This window comes from Mytilus trossulus, chromosome 11 (genome assembly GCF_036588685.1).
Source record: "Mytilus trossulus isolate FHL-02 chromosome 11, PNRI_Mtr1.1.1.hap1, whole genome shotgun sequence".
In the NCBI taxonomy this organism is placed as follows: domain Eukaryota; kingdom Metazoa; phylum Mollusca; class Bivalvia; order Mytilida; family Mytilidae; genus Mytilus; species Mytilus trossulus.
Window position 1 is genome coordinate 28,789,825 of NC_086383.1, and position 22,331 is coordinate 28,812,155.

Below are 22,331 nucleotides of genomic sequence, written 5' to 3' on the forward strand. Positions count from 1 at the left end.
CAGTTATAACTTATAAATCGAAACAAAAGACCGCCATGACCAAACGGAAGGTGTAAATCGCTCGACGGCTTTTTTTAACAACAGCTGTAGAGCAATTAAAGAAAAAAAGCAATTTTATTTATTTATAAAATTAATACGCTTTAATTAATGATTCTATGTCCAGATTCGTCTATGTGTATATGAAGTATGTTTTATTCAATCATTTTGGCCTAGAACATTACTAAAGTCTAAAGAGACGTTTGTTGTCGAAATATGGATATGGTGTGGTGAAGCTGGTAGCATCAATGTTATATAGTGTATGTTATATAAATATAATAAAATAGAGGGCATGGACTTTCAGATGTTAAATTTCTAGCATATTGTGCCAAATGCTTTAACAAAAGTAAAGTCACAAAAATATCGAACTCCGAAAAAGATTCAAAACGAAAAGTCCTTAATCAAATGGCAAAATCAAAAGCTCGAATATATCAAACGAATGGATAAGACATTCCTGACTTGGTACAAGTATGTTCTTATGTAGAAAATGGTGTATTAAAGAAGGTTTTATAGCTAGCTAAACCTCTTACTGACAGTCGCATAACATTACATCATATTGACATCGTTGTGTGAACAACACATATAGGCACTTCAGGGAAAATGTAAAAATAGGGTACAGCAGTCATCATTGTGTTATAATAATAATCCCTATAACAAAACAAAATGTGTTTACGTAATGGTTATTCTGCTCCATATTTGATTCGGCCTTCCTGTTGGTTTGGATACAGTGCAAAGCAGCGTAGTCTTGTTGGAAATAAATATTCTGCCGTAACACTACATTAGGAATCAAGTACTGTTTTAAAAGTGACAATGAACAATCAAAACGGGTAAATATATTTTGTGTTTGGATATTCATATTGAAAAAATTAAGATACCATCATCTTTAATTCTTCATTTAATTAATTTTATTAAATATTTATAACTGAATGCCCCGTGCCTATTTCTAAATGATCAATAAATGATGTTAAACCACTAACATGTTTTGGGAAAATTTACTTTAAATTGTATGTTTTTTTATACAATAGATGATTCTTATCAATATTATTGTCGTTTAATCATCATTTTCGTTGTCTTTAGTGAAATATATTCTCTTTTCCATGCATACCAAATAACTCCATTACACAGATTAGAGTAAATGGGTCCTAAATAAGCCCCATTTAAATTAGCTCCATGACAACTATTGTACCACCATCCACCATTACAATCTGTTGCACAGTCGATTGATGCAGACTTGTCGTTATCCCTGTCTTTGGTAGAAAACATCATGCCGTTGTGGTCGAAGGAACCACCAAACATCATGCTATCTCCTGTGCAAGAATCAAATAAGTTAGATATGTTCCACGTAATTGATAAAAAAAAATAAACTTCAAGTATATGATAAGAAAAAGAAGCGTTACCCTTTAGCTTTCATGTATTTCAAAAGTATAAGTATGACATTTACTTATTTACTAAATTAGTAAAATATTTTTTTGCCATGGATTATTATTGAGAATGGAAAATGGGAATTTGTCAATGAGACAACAATACAAACAAGATACAAGATATAAATTTTATCTGCCCTTGGAAATGAATGGTTGAGTTTTTTTTCTCTCTGCTCGACCTGCCTGATAATTTCAACTTAAACATGGTGAAACAGTGAATTTTTCTGAAACCAACACATAACAAACTTACTTTGATAGTAATGAATAAAGGTAATGAGTGAAAAACAAAATACTCGTAAGCGTGAAAGAGAAATAGAGACAGAAACTTTTAATAGTAAACAAACCACAGGTATAAAAATGGCGGATACTAACATGACGGAGACAGAGAGCTCACTCGAACAAAACCTCGGTGAATACTCTGAGGATCAAACATTCAATAACAAACTTCTAAGTGGCATAGTAGGCATACAACAAACATTAAACAGTCTTATAATAAAATTTGAAAACCAAAATGAAGAAATACATGGTATTAAAAATGACATATACGCCAAAGATGGCATTGAAGACAGACTTCAAGCTGTGGCAACAGAAACTGAAGACCAAACAACTATGATAGCCGAAGTCAGAAATCAAAATACAAAACTGACAACGGAATTAAATCTAATGAAGTCATACGTGGTACATTTAGAAACTAGACTTGATTGTCAACAAAGTCAAATAGCAAACCTGGTTGAACGCAGCATGAGGGAAAATGCTATAGTAATAGGGGTTCATGAACGAAATGACGAAAACGTAATAGCGGAATTAAAATTGATTTTCAAAAATGTTTTGAAAATAACTGAAAATATTAAAATTGACCGAGCCCACAGAATAGGGACCCAGACAAATAAAAACAGCACCCGTCCTATAGTTGTTAAATTCCATGACTACAATGACCGGGAGCATGTCATAAACACTGCACGAACAATAGGCAAACAAAACAAAGAGTTACTAAATGGCATATACATAACTCCACAGTTTCCAGACGATATGCGTGAAAACAGAAAAAGACTAGTACAAAAACAAAAGGAGTACAAAGAAGTAGATGTAGGCACTAAAATTAAAGGTAACAGTTTATTCTTCATCAAAAGTGGATCTAAATATGTGGAAAAAGTGTCAACACCAAAAGCTTTAGCTATTTTTGATGCCAGTAACAAGTCTAAATTTGGTACATTTGAGCAAACTAGTTCTAATGAAGTTTGTGACAATGGTCATACTTATTGTGTCACAGCTGCTGTCACCACAACATACGCAGAAGTTCGTGAAGCTGCCCGACAAATAATGCAGGGCCCAGTATCTGCATGTACATACAACACATTGGTATATCGGTTTACAGACAAAGACGGACATACACACGACGGGTACGATGACGACAGAGACTACGGAATTGGATCAAGGATACTTGACTATTTAAAAGAAATAGATGCACACAACATAACTATCATTTCCTCACGTACACCTCCATCTGGTACAGCAAAGATAGGTTCAAGAAAAAACAATATTATCTTGGAGGGAGTAAAATCGGTTCTCCGCAAAATGTAAACAATAAAAACTTTAAACTAATTTACTGTTGTTTGAACTCATCTTGATAGACAATAAACATGCAGTAAAGTATGCTGAATGTCATTTTTTTTTCTTCTTTCAGGTTTATAATTTGTTAGATATTATATATTTAGTTTCATGTATTCTCTTTTCAAATCCTATATGTTTACTATTTTCAAAGTATCTTAAGAGTTTCAATTCTCTATTTTATTTTTAAAAAGAGTATTCATTATTCCAGTGAGTTATAAAGAAGCAAATTTCAAATGAATTACCTTAATAGGTAATCTGTAGATAAAACTACTTTTTATGAATTTTAAATTTACATACAACTTTATCCGAAATAATTTCACCATGAATTAAAACAAGTCAATAAAATACATGCAGCGTATATTGTAATTTTATATAACAAAATTTACTCACGGTACCGGCACGCAGACATCATGAAAGTAATCATCCTGTGTATTACTATAATCCCGGGAGAAAAAAAAATCCCACTTTTTTGTTGTTGTTGACACTATATTTACATAAATTGCACATACACACGTTAGAATAATCCAATATACTGGTATTCTATAAAATGAATTCTCATTTCCTTTTTTGTAAAGTGCGAATATCCTTTCGATCCCCAGCAATGTTGGCGAACAAAAATGTATAAATTAAACATTTTTTATACGTTTTGCACCCAATGCAAATCTTAAAAAACTATCCGATATATATATATGCAAAAACATAAATCCAGTGATATGCAATGCAATCCACAGTTCTATCAAAATACATATTTGCCATTATATAACTATGTCCCATATTCGTACGTCGGCAAGAAAAGGTAAACAAAATTATCAACAAGAATGTCTGTGTACCTGTGCACGTGTATTTCAATCTGTAATTGGGTCATTTATAGTAAAGGTTGTAAATTGTAATGTTGTTATGTATGAATGAAAGTTACATGTACTTTAAACCGTAACTGGTAAACCTATAGTGTATTGTTTTTATTAATGAATGAAAGTTACATGCGTTTTATTGAGAATGAACAATGAATATAACAAACATTAACATTAATTATATGGTTTAGGTCAGGCAGACCGAACAGAGAGAATTCTCTCTCTTTTTGTATTGTATTGTATATTTTATATGTTTTTCTGTATTTTGTTTCTACTTAGTTATATAATGTTCAACTACGTTAAGTGTATCACATATGAAATTAATAAGACTGTAAAGCCAAAACTAGATAATGGCTAATTATTGTATCAATTTAACTTCTCTTAATGTAAATGGCTTTGGAAACGATTTTAAACGCAAATCCATGTTTCTTTGGTTAAAAAAATTTCAAAGCGACATCATTTTCTTGCAAGAAACACACAGTACTGAATCGTATGAAACTTTATGGAAAAGGGAATGGGGTGGAGATATTTATTTTTCGCACGGGGAAACGAACTCTAAAGGTGTTGCTATTTTGTTTAACGGCTCAACAGATTATATATTAAAGGAAAAAATTGCAGATGAAAACGGAAGGTATCTCATTCTAACTGTTGAAATTGATAACACAGACTTTGTTTTTGTGAATTATTATGCACCGACCAAAAACTTTGAAAATGACCAAATTGAATATATTGAAAAATTAAAGATTTTATTAAATGAAAAGTTAGAACAAAATCTCGTTTTGGGTGGAGATTTTAATACTATACTAAATCCATCTTTAGACAAAATGGGTGGTTCAAAATATAACACACCTGTCAAATATACGAGTAAATTAGAAGATTTTATAGAAGAATTTGACTTATGTGATATTTGGAGGACAAAAAATGTTGACTCTAGATTATATACTTGGCGCCAAAGAACCCCGCTCATACAATGTCGCTTAGATTTTTGGTTGATATCGAATTTTTTGTCAAGCAGTGTTACAAAAACATCCATTGTTCCGTCTATAAAATCTGATCATAGTCTTATCAAGTTGACACTGTCAGGCGACAACTTTAGTGAGAGAGGTCCCGGTTTCTGGAAATTCAACTCGGGTTTATTGACAGACAAAGATTATGTGGATATAGTCAAAAATACTTTATCAGAATGTGATGATAAATATCAAAATTTAGAAAATAAAAATTTAAAATGGGATACCATTAAAAGTGAAATAAGGGGCGCAACCGTCAAATATTCCAAATATAAAAACATGAAATTGCGGGAAAGAGAGTCCAGTTTAAAAAAACGCCTAGACGAAATTCAGAAAAATCTCTCTCGTACATATTTAGATAAAGATATAAATACACTTTTAATTGAATTAGATATTGTTAAAGAAGATTTAGACCAAATAGTAAATAATCAAACAAGAGGGGCTATTATACGATCACATGCCGAGCACTGCGAAGGCAATGAAAGAAATTCAAAATATTTCTTATCATTAGAAAAACGTAATTATAAAAATAAATGTATTAACAAATTAGTTGTAAACGACATTGAAATATTGTCACAAGAAAAAATTCTAAACGAAGAGAGAAATTTCTACGAAAATCTGTACTCATCAAAAGAAGACCCTGATAAATATTCAGGTGATTCTAACTTTTTTGATTTAAATTTTATTCCTAAGCTAACTGATCTGGAAAAGGATATATGCGATGCAGATATTTCAGAATCTGAGTGCGTTAAAGTTTTAAAAACATTTAAAAATAATAAAAGCCCTGGTACAGATGGGCTGACCGCTGAGTTTTACAAATTTTTCTGGATTGATGTAAAAAAATATGTTTTGGAAAGCTATGAATATTCCTTCGAGACCGGAACCCTCTCAATAGACCAAAGACGGGGTATTTTGACTCTTATTCCAAAGAAAGATAAAGATAGAACACTCTTGTCGAACTGGCGACCTCTTTCTCTCTTAAATTTTGATTACAAATTATTAGCCAAAGTTATTGCGGAAAGAATGAAATTATTTCTTCCGAAACTTATAGATCCGGATCAGACAGGATATGTGGCTGGTAGATATATTGGTGAAAATTTACGACTAATTGCTGATATTATATTGTTTACTACTTTTAAAAATTATCCGGGGCTTATATTACTAGTCGATTTCGAAAAGGCGTTTGATACGCTAGAATGGAATTTTATTCAAAAAGCATTGGCTTGTTTTAATTTTGGTAGCAAGTTCCGGAAATGGGTCTTAACTTTATACTCAAATATATCTAGTCTTGTCGTTAATAATGGATTTAGTTCTAGTCCGTTCAAAATTGAGAGAGGTGTTCGACAAGGGTGTCCTTTGTCTCCTTTTTTATTTATTTTGGCCGTTGAACTGCTGGCAATAAATATTCGTAAGAACAACCATATATCAGGTATAAAAATTGGGGATACTGAAATAAAAATTTCACAGTTGGCTGATGATACCACTTGTTTTTTGAAAGATGTATTTTCTGCGCAAATTTTATTAGATTCCTTTAATGATTTTGAGAAGTGTTCAGGGTTAAAAGTTAATTTTTCGAAAACCGAAGCAACATGGATTGGAAGAAATAAATTTAACAAAGAAGGTTCCCTTCCTATTAAATGGACAGATGGTTTTAAAACCTTAGGTTTAAAATTTAACGCTTTTGATGAAATGGTTTGTTCTAACTTAGATACATGCATAGAAAAAATGGAATCAATTATTAAAATGTGGAGGATCAGAAACCTTTCCTTGATCGGTAAAATCGTAATTCTTAAATCACTTGCAATATCGAAGCTTATTTATGTCATTTCATCTACACATGTACCAAGATCTTATGTAATTAAAATACAAAGGGACATTAATAACTTTTTATGGAATGATAGTACTCCGAAAGTTAAATCGGAAGTTATTCAAAAGTCTCCTAGCGAGGGGGGACTGAAAGCACCAAATTTTGAAGTACAGCTGTTATCCTTTCGTATCATGTGGGTAAAACGTTTTTTGTCAGAACATGACTCTAAATGGAAACATGTTTCCAAAGCATTCTTCCCCCTTTTTGATTTAGAGGATTTATTTATGAGCAGATGTGAATTTGAGTTTTTAAATTTAAAAGCACCTCTTTTTTATATAGAAGTGCTATCTGCTTGGAAACGTTTCAAGGGTATTTTCATCCCGTTAAATGCATTTCATGTTAGAAAAGAATTTATTTGGTTCAATCCGTTTATCAAGGTTAACAGAACGAGTATTTTTTACAGATCTTGGTACACGAAAGGCATAAGGTTCATTAATGATATTGTAGATGATAAAGGCGAATTTTTGTCTCATGACGCTATTAACAAAAAATATAATTTAAATGTTACTTTTGTAGACATTCTTTCTATTAAACTTGCTATACCACGTGACTGGAAAGATTTGTTATTACAACAACACATGTCACCTAAGAGCAACTCTTTTGGATTCGTTTTTGAGCATGAGAATAAAAAAATGCCTATTAGCAAATTATATACTAAAGATGTATATTCACTTTTTATCGATCGGGTAAGTGTTTCTCCTATTTCACAACAAAGGTGGGAAGAAAGTTTTAATATAGAAATTAGTGACGAAAAGTGGAACAATATTTATTCACTAGCTTTTAAATGTACTATTGAAAGCAAACTACAAGCTTTTCAATATAAAGTGTTACACAGAATAGTCTCACATAATTATCTCCTTGAAAAATATAAACTTTCTTTAACTAATGAGTGTGCCAGTTGTAAAGAAATAGAAACTATAGAGCATAAATTTTTTGAATGTATAGAAATAAAACGATTTTGGAGAGAATTTTCTAATTGGTGGCATTTAGTTTTTGGAGTAAAAATATTTTTAAATAAAGACAGTGTCATTTTTGGTATATTGAATTCTGATAACTTAGTGTTAAACTATTGTATTTTACAGGCAAAATATTACATTCATTATGTAAAGTACACACAATTAGACAGATTGTTTATATCTGTGCAAGCTTTTCTCAAATTTTTGAAAAGACGTCTGGAGATATTAGAATATTTATATCTTTCTAAAGACAAGCACGAGTCATTTGTCGACAGATGGGGGGAATTTATGGAAGTTATTAATTAATTAAATTTTATTCTCGATATGATCATGTATATTTAATGTATTCCAAAGTATCTTTTACTTGTATCATATACCGATTATTCACATCATTTACTTGTATTTGATTTTACTATGTCTTATTCGTAAAATATCAATAGTATGACTATGCCATATGTCATTCACTTATATATTGTAAAAATGTATGTATGTATGTATGCACTGTAGCTTGAACACCAAAAAGATCAATAAAAAATAAAAAAAAAAGAAAAAGAAGCGTTACCCTTTAGCTTTCATGTATTTCAAAAGTATAAGTATGACATTTACTTATTTACTAAATTAGTAAAATATTTTTTTGCCATGGATTATTATTGAGAATGGAAAATGGGAATTTGTCAATGAGACAACAATACAAACAAGATACAAGATCCGAAAGCTATTGTTGATTTGTTTTCAATATATGAGTTATTTAAATGATTTGATTTACAAATAACTTGCATTCCTGTCACAAAATTTAATGTATTGCTAAAATTCTAGTTTGGTTGTGTTCTTCTATGATACAATATAAGAACACACCCGTCCTATCTTGAATTTTATTTGAATTTGCATACGACTAAATACCCTACCTGGCTATTTTTAGATGTGCTCATACAGCATTAACGGATGCTTTAGGATAACGAAACAGGACAAATAAGTCGTTTTTATTTTGATCATCATGAATTTGTTGACCTAAACGATAACCGTGTTTCTACACATGTGAGAACAGTTTTCGCGGTCTTCTATCAATTCTAAAGGAATTTTGTAAATATTATAAATTAAGGAATGTATCTCCCTCTTGCAAAGCTCTGATTCCTTTCACGGATTTGGCTATATTTTTATTGGACCTTTCTGATTATAGCTTTTCAAATATTTTGGCCACAAGCATCACTGAAGAGACATGTATTGTCGAAATGCGCGTCTGGTGCAAGAAAATTGGTACCGTTAATTATATTGTACACAAAGCACAATCATTGTGAATGGTATACCTGCATTTCCGCTAAATCCACTTATTTTCAAGGTGTAGTTTGCTGTGTCATCTCCGACACTAAATTCACTATACTCTGCATATCTCGAATTCCCATTAAAATCTTCAAGGTGAATGTAAAGCTTGTAGTTTCCGGAAGACGTCAGAAGATTAATGAGTTTATTTCCTGTGCAAAGTGAAATAATTGTTCAAATCTCTAAAAGACTGCAAATCTATCGAGTATTAATTTCTTTTTCAATGTTTTAATTTTTAACTGCACGTATAATGTCTATACATGTTCATGTAAAAATGAAATTTGTTAAAGTTACTAAATGTATATGCAATTTTGTTATTAGAACAAACATCACATAACAGCAAATGACAATATACAGAAATGACTTTCTTCTTTGATTCCTATTTTTATGTTTTGTAGCATCTTCGCTAGCCAAGGGTTACGATACACTCCCGCTCTCTTCGCCCTTGACAGATTGAGTTACATTTGTGATATCAATGTTGCTGAAGATTAAAGTCACGCCCGTTCCGAATACATTATTCTTGTCCAATGATAGAACTTGAACTCTTCAATTTGAAGTTAAAACAAGCGGTAGCGTCTAGATTCTACACACTTGTGAAAGCCGGAAACTAAAATATACGTCAATATTCATGCATTTGTGCATGGCACATACACAGGGACTTCTATTAGTGAATTAAAACATTCAAGTTGTCCCTAAATATAGTCGTATGTTTAGTGTAAAGACTTGTTTGAATAGAGCGAGTTTCTACTGCAACCAATACAAATCCTTACCTTGTGTCTTCGACATTTTTTCTCAATCCGTCAGTGGTGAAGTGAGCGGGAGTGGATCGTAACCCTTGGCTAGCGAATATGGTGTTGTGAAAAAGTCATTATTTAGTAAATCGCAGTACATTTTTGATTTGAATGGATGTTGAATTCTTTATTTATATTGAATGATCGATATTAGTATCAAAATTTTTGTTTAGAACTATACGTCTCATTTTTCAGGAAGCAACCCGGCCGATAACAGGTTTGAATTTGATGTGCTTCAAGGCAGTAGTTTATACCCACTGGCAATGCAAACTATACTGTGTCTACATCGTTGAATAACTTACAAAGATCCACACGGGCCCAATCTGTCGGCTGTCAATCTATTGTGTTAAATAGAAACAATTACTGTATGCAAATGTTTTATATCTGTATTATGTTCAACTCGACCGGTTTAGTATGCACACACATACTGTACACATGTATAAGCATATTTGTGTTTCCTCCTGTTACTATTTGTGGATGAGCTGTATTTAGCAAGGATACAAATCAAACATCAATTAAAACATTTATTCTATGTGATAGTTATTTTGTGCTGTGGCTATTCTGGGTTTTATTGTACAAAGTTCCATCTTATAGTTTCATTTGCTTTAAAAGTTTAAGGTAGCAATAACCATTATTTACTGCAATATCAAAAACGTCGTTAAAGCAAATAGCGCAAGTTCTAATAGTTAACTGTTACAATAATGTGAGATGAAATAAATGAATAAAAACTTTTGATAACACTTTTAAAACAATTTTGATCACATTCAGCTGTATGATTATTAAAATAAAAAGAAGTATAATATAACTTATATCAAACATGAAGTTTTTGTTAACATTCTTATACTAAGGAAAAATCTTTCCTGTATTGCTTTACAAAGCCGGGATGAATATGTATTCAAATACTAGGATTAAACAAAAGTGAAAAAATCTGCCTCAACTATCTGCACTTATATGAAAAAAGTGTTCTTTAGGTTATGAAGAGAAGCTTACCTAACCAAAACTCAGATTTCAAATTTCCAAAACCAATCTCATATTCACACCATCCTTTGAAAAAATCGACAGTTCCATTCATTCTGCTCTGGAAAACCTTTGGAAAAAATGCATGAAAAGTATTATAATTTATAAAATACTTTCTTCTCGATTGCAGAGAGCAAAATGCGTTGTTAGTAATATAGGTCCCGTCTTTGATTAGAGTCAATAACGTATGGCGTACACAATTTTAATTCGTGTTCTATGATGACTATATGAATGTAATTATATATACATATCAAGCTTTCATATTTTGAACTTATAGCGTTCATGATGATGGTAAATGTAAAACATTTCCGACGCTTCATAATTTAAAAGTTGCATTTACTGCCTCCTTTATTAAGAGAAAAAAACTCTTGCAGTTCCGAAAGAATATTTTATTATGAAAACGCATATGTTTGGAAAGATGATACAATGGTGAATAACTTTTTATTTAGAAGAGAACAATTGACATATTTGGCTAAAGATCATTGTTTTTATATTTCCATAAACCCCACTATAAAGCAAAAGATCATAGTTATATGCATATTTGCTTACTGAATCATCACTGCCTATCTAAACATTAGTTATTAGATAAAATAATACACTACATTATAACAATAGTTATATTTAGATATAAGCTTCCACTATACTTACAGTCCAACCAAATCCTACTGTATTCATGTCACAGTAAACATCAAACGTCTCATTTGTTGGGCATATTGTATATACACCTGATTGGCTTCCTTGTGGAAGATCACTGCAGTCACGTGGACGAATATCTGGATAACATTTAAATAGTGGAAGTTTTTTTGTTGATGACTTAATAATCATCTTATACATCAGATAATATATACCTATCGAACTTTAAACTATTGTTTGTTTTATTGTTATAATAACTAACAGACATGCATAACTCCATTATTTGTTTGGACCCATTAAAGAGCGGCGCAAAAAAAAATGTAAAAAAAGTAACAAAGCATTTAAAGATGTGAAAACTATTAAACTTCAACCAACAACTCGAAAACTAGAACATGTAGTAATAGAATATTATAAAGCGCGAAAATATCAAAATTCTTTTAAATAATGTTTAAAATTTAAATGAAAATACAGCAATTAAGGCTGTACCTAATACTTTCACTAAAATCAATTTGGCTCGTTTAATTTTCATAAAATTTTGACAAAGTATATACTTTGCCTCTTTGACAAAAATATTAAACTTTCAAAAAATTTGAACCAACTATTTTATCAGAAAAATTTTACTAGTTATATAGCAGTTTGACAAACACAAATTTTAATCATTGAGAAGCTTAATATTCTCTTAACAACGCAACGTAATTAAAACGTTCAGCTGATTTTACTGAGCTATCTCCCTGTAGTGTAAGGTATTACCTTAAAAGAAGCTGCTGATCAGCTGTAAAATCACGTTAAATATGTGGTTTCATTATATTAAAACAACAAGTGTTCACGCATTTAAAGTAATACATTTCAGATTTCATGGTATTAACTCATCTGTTATGATCTATTAAACTTACGTGTGCTTCTTTCAAACAGCTTCAAAGGTAATGGAGCGCAAAAGTATTTTTTCCCGTTAGGCATACAGACCTCATCGAGGTTACAATCGTTACCTGTGCATTGGCCAGCTAAGTTCTGAAATTAAAAAGCACAAAATTTATATGATTTTGACCACGCAATCCTTTGCGAATTACTGCCAGGTACGATCGTTTATACCGATGAACATTTTTTCCCATGAAGGTTTACAGAGCAGTTCTCAGATTGTTCTGAATGAACTTAAGACGGAAAAAAATATCGTTGACTAAGTTTGTCATTGGAATACTGCAACTTATTGTATTATTTCTTTCTTATAAATGTTTTCCGAAAGCAAATGCGTATAGTACCATTTATATTAAGGAGGCTCGAGGATATAAAAAGTTCAGAAAAATATAAAAAAAATGATTTTCATTACAAATTTTATTTGTTGCCTTTTGAAGTTGTTACTTTATCATATCGGACAAAAATTATTCAAAACAATCAATTTGTGTTGGCCCCAGATGACTTTTAAAATGTAAACATCATTGAAAAAATTCCAAATTATCTCCCTTTGGTGGAAAAATGCCATTTTTGGCTTTAAAAATGAAATTTCTTTTTCAGCACATCGGTGACCTATATTTATTAATATAATTTCCATAAAAGCTGTACTTAAACTAAATTATTGTAAAATTTGAGCGATTTCTGTAATAAATGTCTTTTTTTTTATTTCGATATTACCTTTATTTTCCCTATTACTTCACAGAAAAAAAAACATCTTTTACAAAAATGTACGCATCTTTCGAAGGCAGATTGTGAATGCAAATGAATGGTGACCTCACTTTTTATTTTATTTTTCTATGTACTATAAGATAAAGTTCGTTTGTAGAAAAATATAGAGAAATCATATATAAATGATTTAGACCCGCGAACCCCCTTGAATGCTTATACGTACTCTCCACAGTCATTTAAACTTCAAGATCTTGATGACTATTATTGTTGGGTAGTTTTGTCGTGTCGAAAACCAATAAATAAGCAGATAAGCCTGACTCTGCTTTATTTTGACCCAAGCAAAAACACAAACAAGCTACCGGTACAATAGTATATCTTTAAAACTTACAATAGTGTGTTCTATCCTAACCACATTCTAAATTTTCCATATTCAGAGAAACAGCAAAACAATTTGTCAATTTTGATGCCCAGGAGGCAAACAGTTAGAAAAATATGTAACCTCTGGGTCATTAAACAGATCAATCAAACTTTACTTACTTTAAAGGCTATGATTTTATTGTTATAATCTTTTGGGTATAAACAAAACCCATTAACATTGCTTTGAACTTATGCACAGCCTATGTTTTGACCTTTAAAAACATAATTATGCATGTGACCTTTCCTTTACAGGATATAATTTTTACAAGTCTTCTGTATAAAAAGGTTTAGGCGGTTAAAGGATTCTTACTTGAAATAACATTGTCTTTATTTACAGAAGTGCAGCTGGTATACAATTGAAATTGATATTTCAAATAGTAATCCTAACCATAACTATACTTCGGGTCGAAGCCACTGATGGTGGACGTTCAACTTTGTACTCTTTTTGGCCTTTTAAGTCTTTTTTATTTGAGCGTCACTGATGAGTCTTTTCTTCTTTTTTTTTAGATGAAACGCGCGTATGGCGTCAATATAAAAATTTGACCCGCGTATCTATGATGAGTTTTATTTGCAAACATTATTAAAACATAGCATGAATACTTAATATGAATTAAAAAGTTATTTTCTGATGCCATAGATTAATTTAGAAACATTTGGGGAAATATATAATATTCATAGACTTTTTTGTTTTGTTGACTTTCTGGTTCACAAATATTATCTCTATGTTTCATTTCATAGAGAGACAACTTGGGAATTTTGACATTGTCGAAATTTTTACTATATTTGACTGGCTCGCTTAAAGTTATACTTTCAAATCACATTTAGAAATTAGCAAATTATGAACACTTTTAAGCCGTTTAAAAGTAAATTTGTTTCTCATTTCATTAAACAAATGCATGTATTCTATAAACGTGACCATTAAATTTTATTATTGATACATGAAAGTACAAGCACATTAATTATAGATAAATATTGTCACGTTTTTCGATAGAAATGATTCGTTGTTTGACATGTATTTTCAACTCGGTTTAATGAAATGCAAACTACCGACAGTGATCGATAAGTGCGTACATTTGGTTAAATCAGTATCAATTGTTTGTTTCATTGTTATTGACAATGAGTAAATACACAAATATACCCTTGGAATGTATGTAAATAGATTTTTATTTTATTAAATTGTTTTAGGCGAATAATTTAGATTTTCATAGATATCATTCTTGATACGCGAAATTTATGTCACTTATAAACAATCGTGTGACTTAAGTTATGACTAGTATATCACTATTGTACACGCAAGACAAACTTGTATATTACACAAGATTGTTTCAAAATGAAAAGTTACAAGTTATAGACCGTGTACTCTGATTGATATCCTCAGAAGTGAAGTGGTGCACGAACTTGCTTTATTTATTTGTGTAATAAGAGTTTTAAAGCCCGACAAGAATTCGAAAAAATACCTGTACGTGTCACCTCACAATGCGTCTGGGAACAATTACTTTATCCATATAAGCTGATGGTCAGATGAGGGAAAGTCCAAATTTATTTAAATAAGTTTAATATTTGGTGTAAGGTATAGGTATATATTCCATAAATATATCATATTAATTGTACATGTGTACAAAGATAGATGTTTTGCATGATTATCAAAAATTGGAGTTGTTTTTCTCATTTGTTTTCCCCGACAAACGAGACTGTAAAAATCGGAGGCCCCTTAGTTGCTTCCCTAGACAACTTAGGGTTGATTTAACAGGTATTTATTAATGCAATATGTTTAAAATAAAAAGTAAAAAAAAAATATACAGTTATTCAATATGTTAATAGATCAAAACATATCTCCCAACGGATGAGTGCAATAGACCAATGAGCTGATCTTCATACCGAGGGAACAATATTTTGATATATTGCCCTGTTACACATTCAATAACTGTTTTATAATCCTGGTACCTTTGATAACTATTATTATCTAATACATGCTGGGTCAGTTGTAACAAATCCTTAGAAATAAAACACATGAAAGTAACAACTGTATCAATTATAATATTTAAGTAGCATGCATGTACAACCAATACTTAAGAAATTTAATAAAACGGACATAATATCAGAGTAATTTAAATGACAAGAAATCAGTAAAGTCAACATATTAAATATTCTTAAAAGTTTAACGACTATACACATTTAATGGTAATTAATGCGTAATTTTTTCACATTATGAAACACCAGATTATTGGAAACATTAAGTCTTTTCAAAACAATAAATCCAAGAACATTTTACAGACCCAATTTGATAGGACAACATGAATACCTTTCAACTAATCAGATTTCAGAATGAGAGGCCAATACAGGACAGTGCAAAAGACTGCACACAGGTGCAATAGAACGATAATTTCCAGTGCAATAGACCATGGAACAAAAAAATGACAGAGAATTAGCTTATGACATAGAAATATCAATGAAACTGTAAAATATTCTTTATTAGGTATTAAAGGGATAATTCGCGATTTTTCACTTTTTATCTTATTATGTTCATAATACCATAAAAAAACATATTCACCAAGTTTTATTTTGATATGAAATCTAATAAAGAAGAACATTGGGAATTATTGATTTTATTTTTTTAAACTTCCTGACTTATGTGACGTAGTTTTAGTCTTTGATGCATGCCGGGAGTGAAAATATAACATTTAAGTCTTGTTCGTTAACCATCTAATAACGCGATTTAAAGCGCATCGACGACTTTTGGTGTAGCTATTAATCAGCGAAAAATAAGTGATAGCCATGCAACTTTTAAAATAAGATCGTGTGGATTTTTAAAACGAATTTTAATAATAAAAGTAAATCATACAATATAACATTTTTATGATTTTTTTTCTAAAAATATTTTAAACAAACATACGAAACTGACATGATCGATAGTGTATTAAAAATACATGTTTGTATTCTGACCTTTTTGCTTCACTCCAGCTATCATTTTCACTTGCTTGTACGGTGGAAACAATAAAATGTGTATTGTTTTGTGACACCTAAGGAATGTGGAATGCGTAGTTTAACTCAAGGTAATTAAAAGATTAGCATTATGTAATTCTAATCTTTTGATCCTCATTCAGTGAAATCTAGGCGTCACGGTTTACTGGCATTTCAGGTGTGAACAACATTCCGTATCAACTGTAAACGGGAGTCAGACAAAGTTTCAGAAACATGAGTGTAAAAAAAATAAAATTAACGGGAATAATAAGATCGCACAATAACTGGATAGCTGTTGTAAATTTTCATATTTTGCATAAGACCACTTTTAATGAATTATGACTTTTGATTACTTAAGTAACGATAAAATACTGAATTATTTTAATTGAAGAATTTATAAATAAAAATAGCCTGTAAAACGCGAGTTTATGAACTAAAAATTGTACTATTTCAAATTAGGAACGGTAGCCTTAAATATTTCAACAGATCATTAACAATTGCAATTATATAATTTAGTCCATGCAAAGTGATCTTTAATTACCTATTTAGGAATTAAACTGCTCATCAAAATATTTTAAATCTCACAACACACGAATACTTCAGATATTTGAAAAAAAGTTGTTTAAAAAAAATTGACAGGAAATTAATTGGAATGGAATCAACAAATTACGAACAGTGTGAAAAACATCAACAAAATGTATACATAATCGGGAATGTCCTTCTTAAAATACTCTTCGTCTCACACCGTAACTATATATATACTACTTTAGCTATTTGACCAACGATGTATTAACAAAAAAATGAACGAATTAAATGTCATCTTTCCCTATTTTTTAATGTAATTATAAGTTTGCTTCAACTGACAAGAATACCACTAAAATTCGGACAAGCAGTTTATCCTTAAAATTGCTGTCATTGAATATCAAAAGAGAAAATAAATCCCGAAATTGATTTGAAACTTTGATACTCTATAGTTTTCCTGGAAAATATTCACATCCCTCGGTATTAGTGTACTTCCAGTTGAGTATTTATTACATGCATGTCGGAGCAATTGTGATAATGGCGAATGTCTTCCTTTTTTCGAGAACAATCTAATTGATATATAAATGTAAATAACTTCGATGAGCCAAATAAAGTTATATATCAACCTGTATTTGAATCTCTTCTTCTTCTTCTTTTTTGTATACTATAGTCTATCGACATTTCATGATTACATACTGTTGGCATACGTGGACTTGTCATTTTACAAAACTTTTACCCCAATTTACGCAAAATGTATGTTTCTTTCTTATGTTCTATGTATACATGTATATATTTTAATTTGCGCTATAGTTCCGTAACTTATAATCCAGGCGTATATACGAATGGTCGACAAGTGCGTACATTTTTTTTAAATCAATATGTCTGGCCTTCAACATTGACAATGAGCATATATTACATTTTACCAAATTTACCCTTGGAAAAATTACGTATATAGATTTTTATTTCATCAAATCTGTTTGGTTTTTTTTTGGTATTATTTTTATTTTTATAAATATTTTGTTTTCCACCCGAAATGTTATTCATAAACAAACGTATGAGTTTTGTAATATCACTTTCGGACACGCAAGATAGAGATGTATATTATACATCTAATAGTTCAAAATGGAAAATTATAAGTAATCGGCCGTGTACACTTATCAATACACTAAGAAGTGAAACGATGCATGAATTTGCAAACTCGACAGGAAATCGCTTAAATACCTGGACTTGTCACCTCACACCCCCTACAATCCCTTTTGGAGTAATACCTTTAGCCATTCGGGTGATCAGTTGAGCGAATATCCTAATTTATTTGAATACAGTTTATTACATAAAAGAATTATGAACTAATTAGATTTCCGAAAACAATTCAAGTTTCAGGGAAGACTTATTTATGATTTGAAATTTTGACTTTTTCACTATTTCCTATATTATCAGTCTAAAATAACAGATCATGGTTATTTAAAAAAAAAGAAGAACATTTTCCGTATCAACTTAGTTAACTAGTTAACTAGTCGGATAAAACAACCGTACGATTGACGAGATTTCGACACGAAATTACGACTACGTCGGGTTACTGTAGTTTTGGTCCTTAGACATATCGGGACTGCAAATCGGAGAAGGTAACAAAATGGCTGACCGCAGAGAATTGATACTCTAAATTTAAAATCGATGGTGATCTTTTATCTAGCAGAATAAAATTTTAATATCTATGAATTTGAGCATTTTTATACAGAATAAACATAATATCCATTTTTGATTTTTTTGCGAAGTTTCCCTTTAAAAAAGATATGCCATACACTCGCATTGTTTTTTGGTTTATATTTTAATATTTGCCAGCGATAATAACATATTTGTTTTTGTCCGAATGATGTGCCAAATACAAAACAAATCACAAATTATTTTTTGTATAGCTCTGTACAATCGATAGTAAAACATACTTTTTGGAAACTTTTGGAAATCAACTAAAGGCTAGCAATAGGATACCGCTGTTATCAGATGTTATGTTTGGCGACATTTCTGCTACATTATTTTAAAGAGGCTTGCAGGTATAAATCTTTTTTTTATATATAGGATTTCGCTCCATTTTTCTTTAAATGAACTTGATCATATACTTAAAAGAAACATAAAATAAAAAAAATGGGGTCACCATTCATTGAAGCTCACAATCTGCCTTCGAATAAAAAATACATTTTTGAACACGTATTTTGTTGTTGTTAGAGAAATAGAGGTAAAAAAAGAGAAAAAAAAAGTACCGAAATCATTAAATTTTAAAATAGTTTAGTTTGAGTACATCTTATTTACAGAAAGCAATAAAGAATATAGGTCACCGATGAGTTAAACAAGATATGTTTGTACCCTCTAGCCTCCTTAAACATATTTTATTGTATTCACCTGTGGAAAACTAGACGCTGCAATAAAGCTGTTTCCGAAACTCTCACGGAGTTCACACTCACTAATCCCGGGTTCAGCATCATTTATCTGGCAAGTTTTATTCCATGCTATAAAGTTGATAGATTTGCAAACTTTTACTCTCGAACAGTACTGAGCACATATTGACCACATCGGCATTTCTACTTCAAACAGCACATGACCTTTATATATTTTATTTTCTTCTTTCTTGATCACTACAATTTCGCATAAAGTCCAAGAAAAAATGATAACTAATAAAAATTTCAATGGATACATTTCTTTTAACTGAACCATGACGAAAAGTAGTTATGTTTCTTTCTTTTTTCGACAAGCATTGCATGCAAGCTTGTCAACAGTATTCATTGCATAGATTTAACTAGGTTATATACTTAAAACAAGTCGTGATAATATTTTATACGCACGTGCAGTTTCAATTTATTAATAAATTAAAATCAAATAGAATGTATGTCATGATTATATTTTCCTTTGGGAATATTAAGAGTTTCCAATTAAATGACTTTTAAACTGTTTCAAAACTATCAATCGAAGAGTTCCATTAAAATTAGTAAAAATACATATTAAATAGTTATACGCATATCATTTGTTTGTTGATGAACGCATGTGTCAGAGACATATGTTTTTGTTTTGTCTTATTTAGGATTTTCACTAAAAACAAAAGTCCAAACATTAAGTGTTTACTATATATATATATATATATACGAGTCTAAATTGAAAACTACGTTCAAACCTATGACTGCGTTGGATAAAAACCGCAATTTTTATACGTGTGCATGTCAAACAAATTTCGTTGTAGAAGGTCTAAAAACAGCACAAACAACATTTTCCAAAAGACCAAAAGAGTGAAAAAGTATATTTAAACAAAACGCATTTGACTAACAGGTCGAACAACTGATGTTCTTTAACCCTGCTGACTGCCATTGGCGATTGCCAAATAAAATTGATCACAGGTTGTAACAAAATGGATCTTATTATAAATTTAATACGTCACAGAAAGAAAAAAAAATTGTTAACTTGTGGACAGGATGTTGTGCCACAAACATTCGGTGTCAATATTTCTTTAGTACACCATATCCGGATTTCGACAATAAATGTCTCTTCAGTGATGTTAGGGATCGAAACGGTATTTGGAAGGCCATATAAAAAGCACCCTCATTTTTAGAGAAAGTACCCTCATTTTTAGATTAACTCTTGAATTTTAAGAGTCAATATATAGGATGAACGGATCATATAAACCGGAGGGAAAATATGATACATGCCCAAACAAAAAATATAAACGAGTCTAAATTGAAAACTACGTTCAAACCTATGACTGCGTTGGATAAAAACCGCAATTTTTATACGTGTGCATGTCAAACAAATTTTGTTGTAGAAGGTCTAAAAACAGCACAAACAACATTTTCCAAAAGACCAAAAGAGTGAAAAAGTATATTTAAACAAAACGCATTTGACTAACAGGTCGAACAACTGATGTTCTTTAACCCTGCTGACTGCCATTGGCGATTGCCAAATAAAATTGATCACAGGTTGTAACAAAATGGATTTTATTATAAATTTAATACGTCACAGAAAGAAAAAAAAATTGTTAACTTGTGGACAGGATGTTGTGCCACAAACATTCGGTGTCAATATTTCTTTAGTACACCATATCCGGATTTCGACAATAAATGTCTCTTCAGTGATGTTAGGGATCGAAACGGTATTTGGAAGGCCATATAAAAAGCACCCTCATTTTTAGAGAAAGTACCCTCATTTTTAGATTAACTCTTGAATTTTAAGAGTCAATATATAGGATGAACGGATCATATAAACCGGAGGGAAAATATGATACATGCCCAAACAAAAAATATAAACGAGTCTAAATTGAAAACTACGTTCAAACCTATGACTGCGTTGGATAAAAACCGCAATTTTTATACGTGTGCATGTCAAACAAATTTCGTTGTAGAAGGTCTAAAAACAGCACAAACAACATTTTCCAAAAGACCAAAAGAGTGAAAAAGTATATTTAAACAAAACGCATTTGACTAACAGGTCGAACAACTGATGTTCTTTAACCCTGCTGACTGCCATTGGCGATTGCCAAATAAAATTGATCACAGGTTGTAACAAAATGGATCTTATTATAAATTTAATACGTCACAGAAAGAAAAAAAAAATTGTTAACTTGTGGACAGGATGTTGTGCCACAAACATTCGGTGTCAATATTTCTTTAGTACACCATATCCGGATTTCGACAATAAATGTCTCTTCAGTGATGTTAGGGATCGAAACGGTATTTGGAAGGCCATATAAAAAGCACCCTCATTTTTAGAGAAAGTACCCTCATTTTTAGATTAACTCTTGAATTTTAAGAGTCAATATATAGGATGAACGGATCATATAAACCGGAGGGAAAATATGATACATGCCCAAACAAAAAATATAAACGAGTCTAAATTGAAAACTACGTTCAAACCTATGACTGCGTTGGATAAAAACCGCAATTTTTATACGTGTGCATGTCAAACAAATTTCGTTGTAGAAGGTCTAAAAACAGCACAAACAACATTTTCCAAAAGACCAAAAGAGTGAAAAAGTATATTTAAACAAAACGCATTTGACTAACAGGTCGAACAACTGATGTTCTTTAACCCTGCTGACTGCCATTGGCGATTGCCAAATAAAATTGATCACAGGTTGTAACAAAATGGATCTTATTATAAATTTAATACGTCACAGAAAGAAAAAAAAATTGTTAACTTGTGGACAGGATGTTGTGCCACAAACATTCGGTGTCAATATTTCTTTAGTACACCATATCCGGATTTCGACAATAAATGTCTCTTCAGTGATGTTAGGGATCGAAACGGTATTTGGAAGGCCATATAAAAAGC

At 30.9% G+C, this 22,331-nt stretch overlaps 1 protein-coding gene across 1 annotated transcript; it reads right to left on the minus strand.

Moving 5' to 3' along the window:
* Positions 1-1,051: 1,051 nt before the first annotated feature.
* LOC134690962 (microfibril-associated glycoprotein 4-like) lies at positions 1,052-16,690 on the minus strand. The gene is made up of 6 exons (XM_063551141.1): positions 16,485-16,690; positions 12,401-12,515; positions 11,523-11,647; positions 10,848-10,944; positions 9,054-9,218; positions 1,052-1,343 (listed from the first exon to the last, which is right to left on the minus strand). The coding sequence occupies exons 2-6, from the start codon at positions 12,462-12,464 to the stop codon at positions 1,078-1,080; spliced, it is 717 nt and encodes a 238-aa protein (XP_063407211.1). The 5' UTR covers positions 12,465-12,515; positions 16,485-16,690; the 3' UTR covers positions 1,052-1,077.
* Between the last annotated feature and the right edge of the window lie 5,641 nt (positions 16,691-22,331).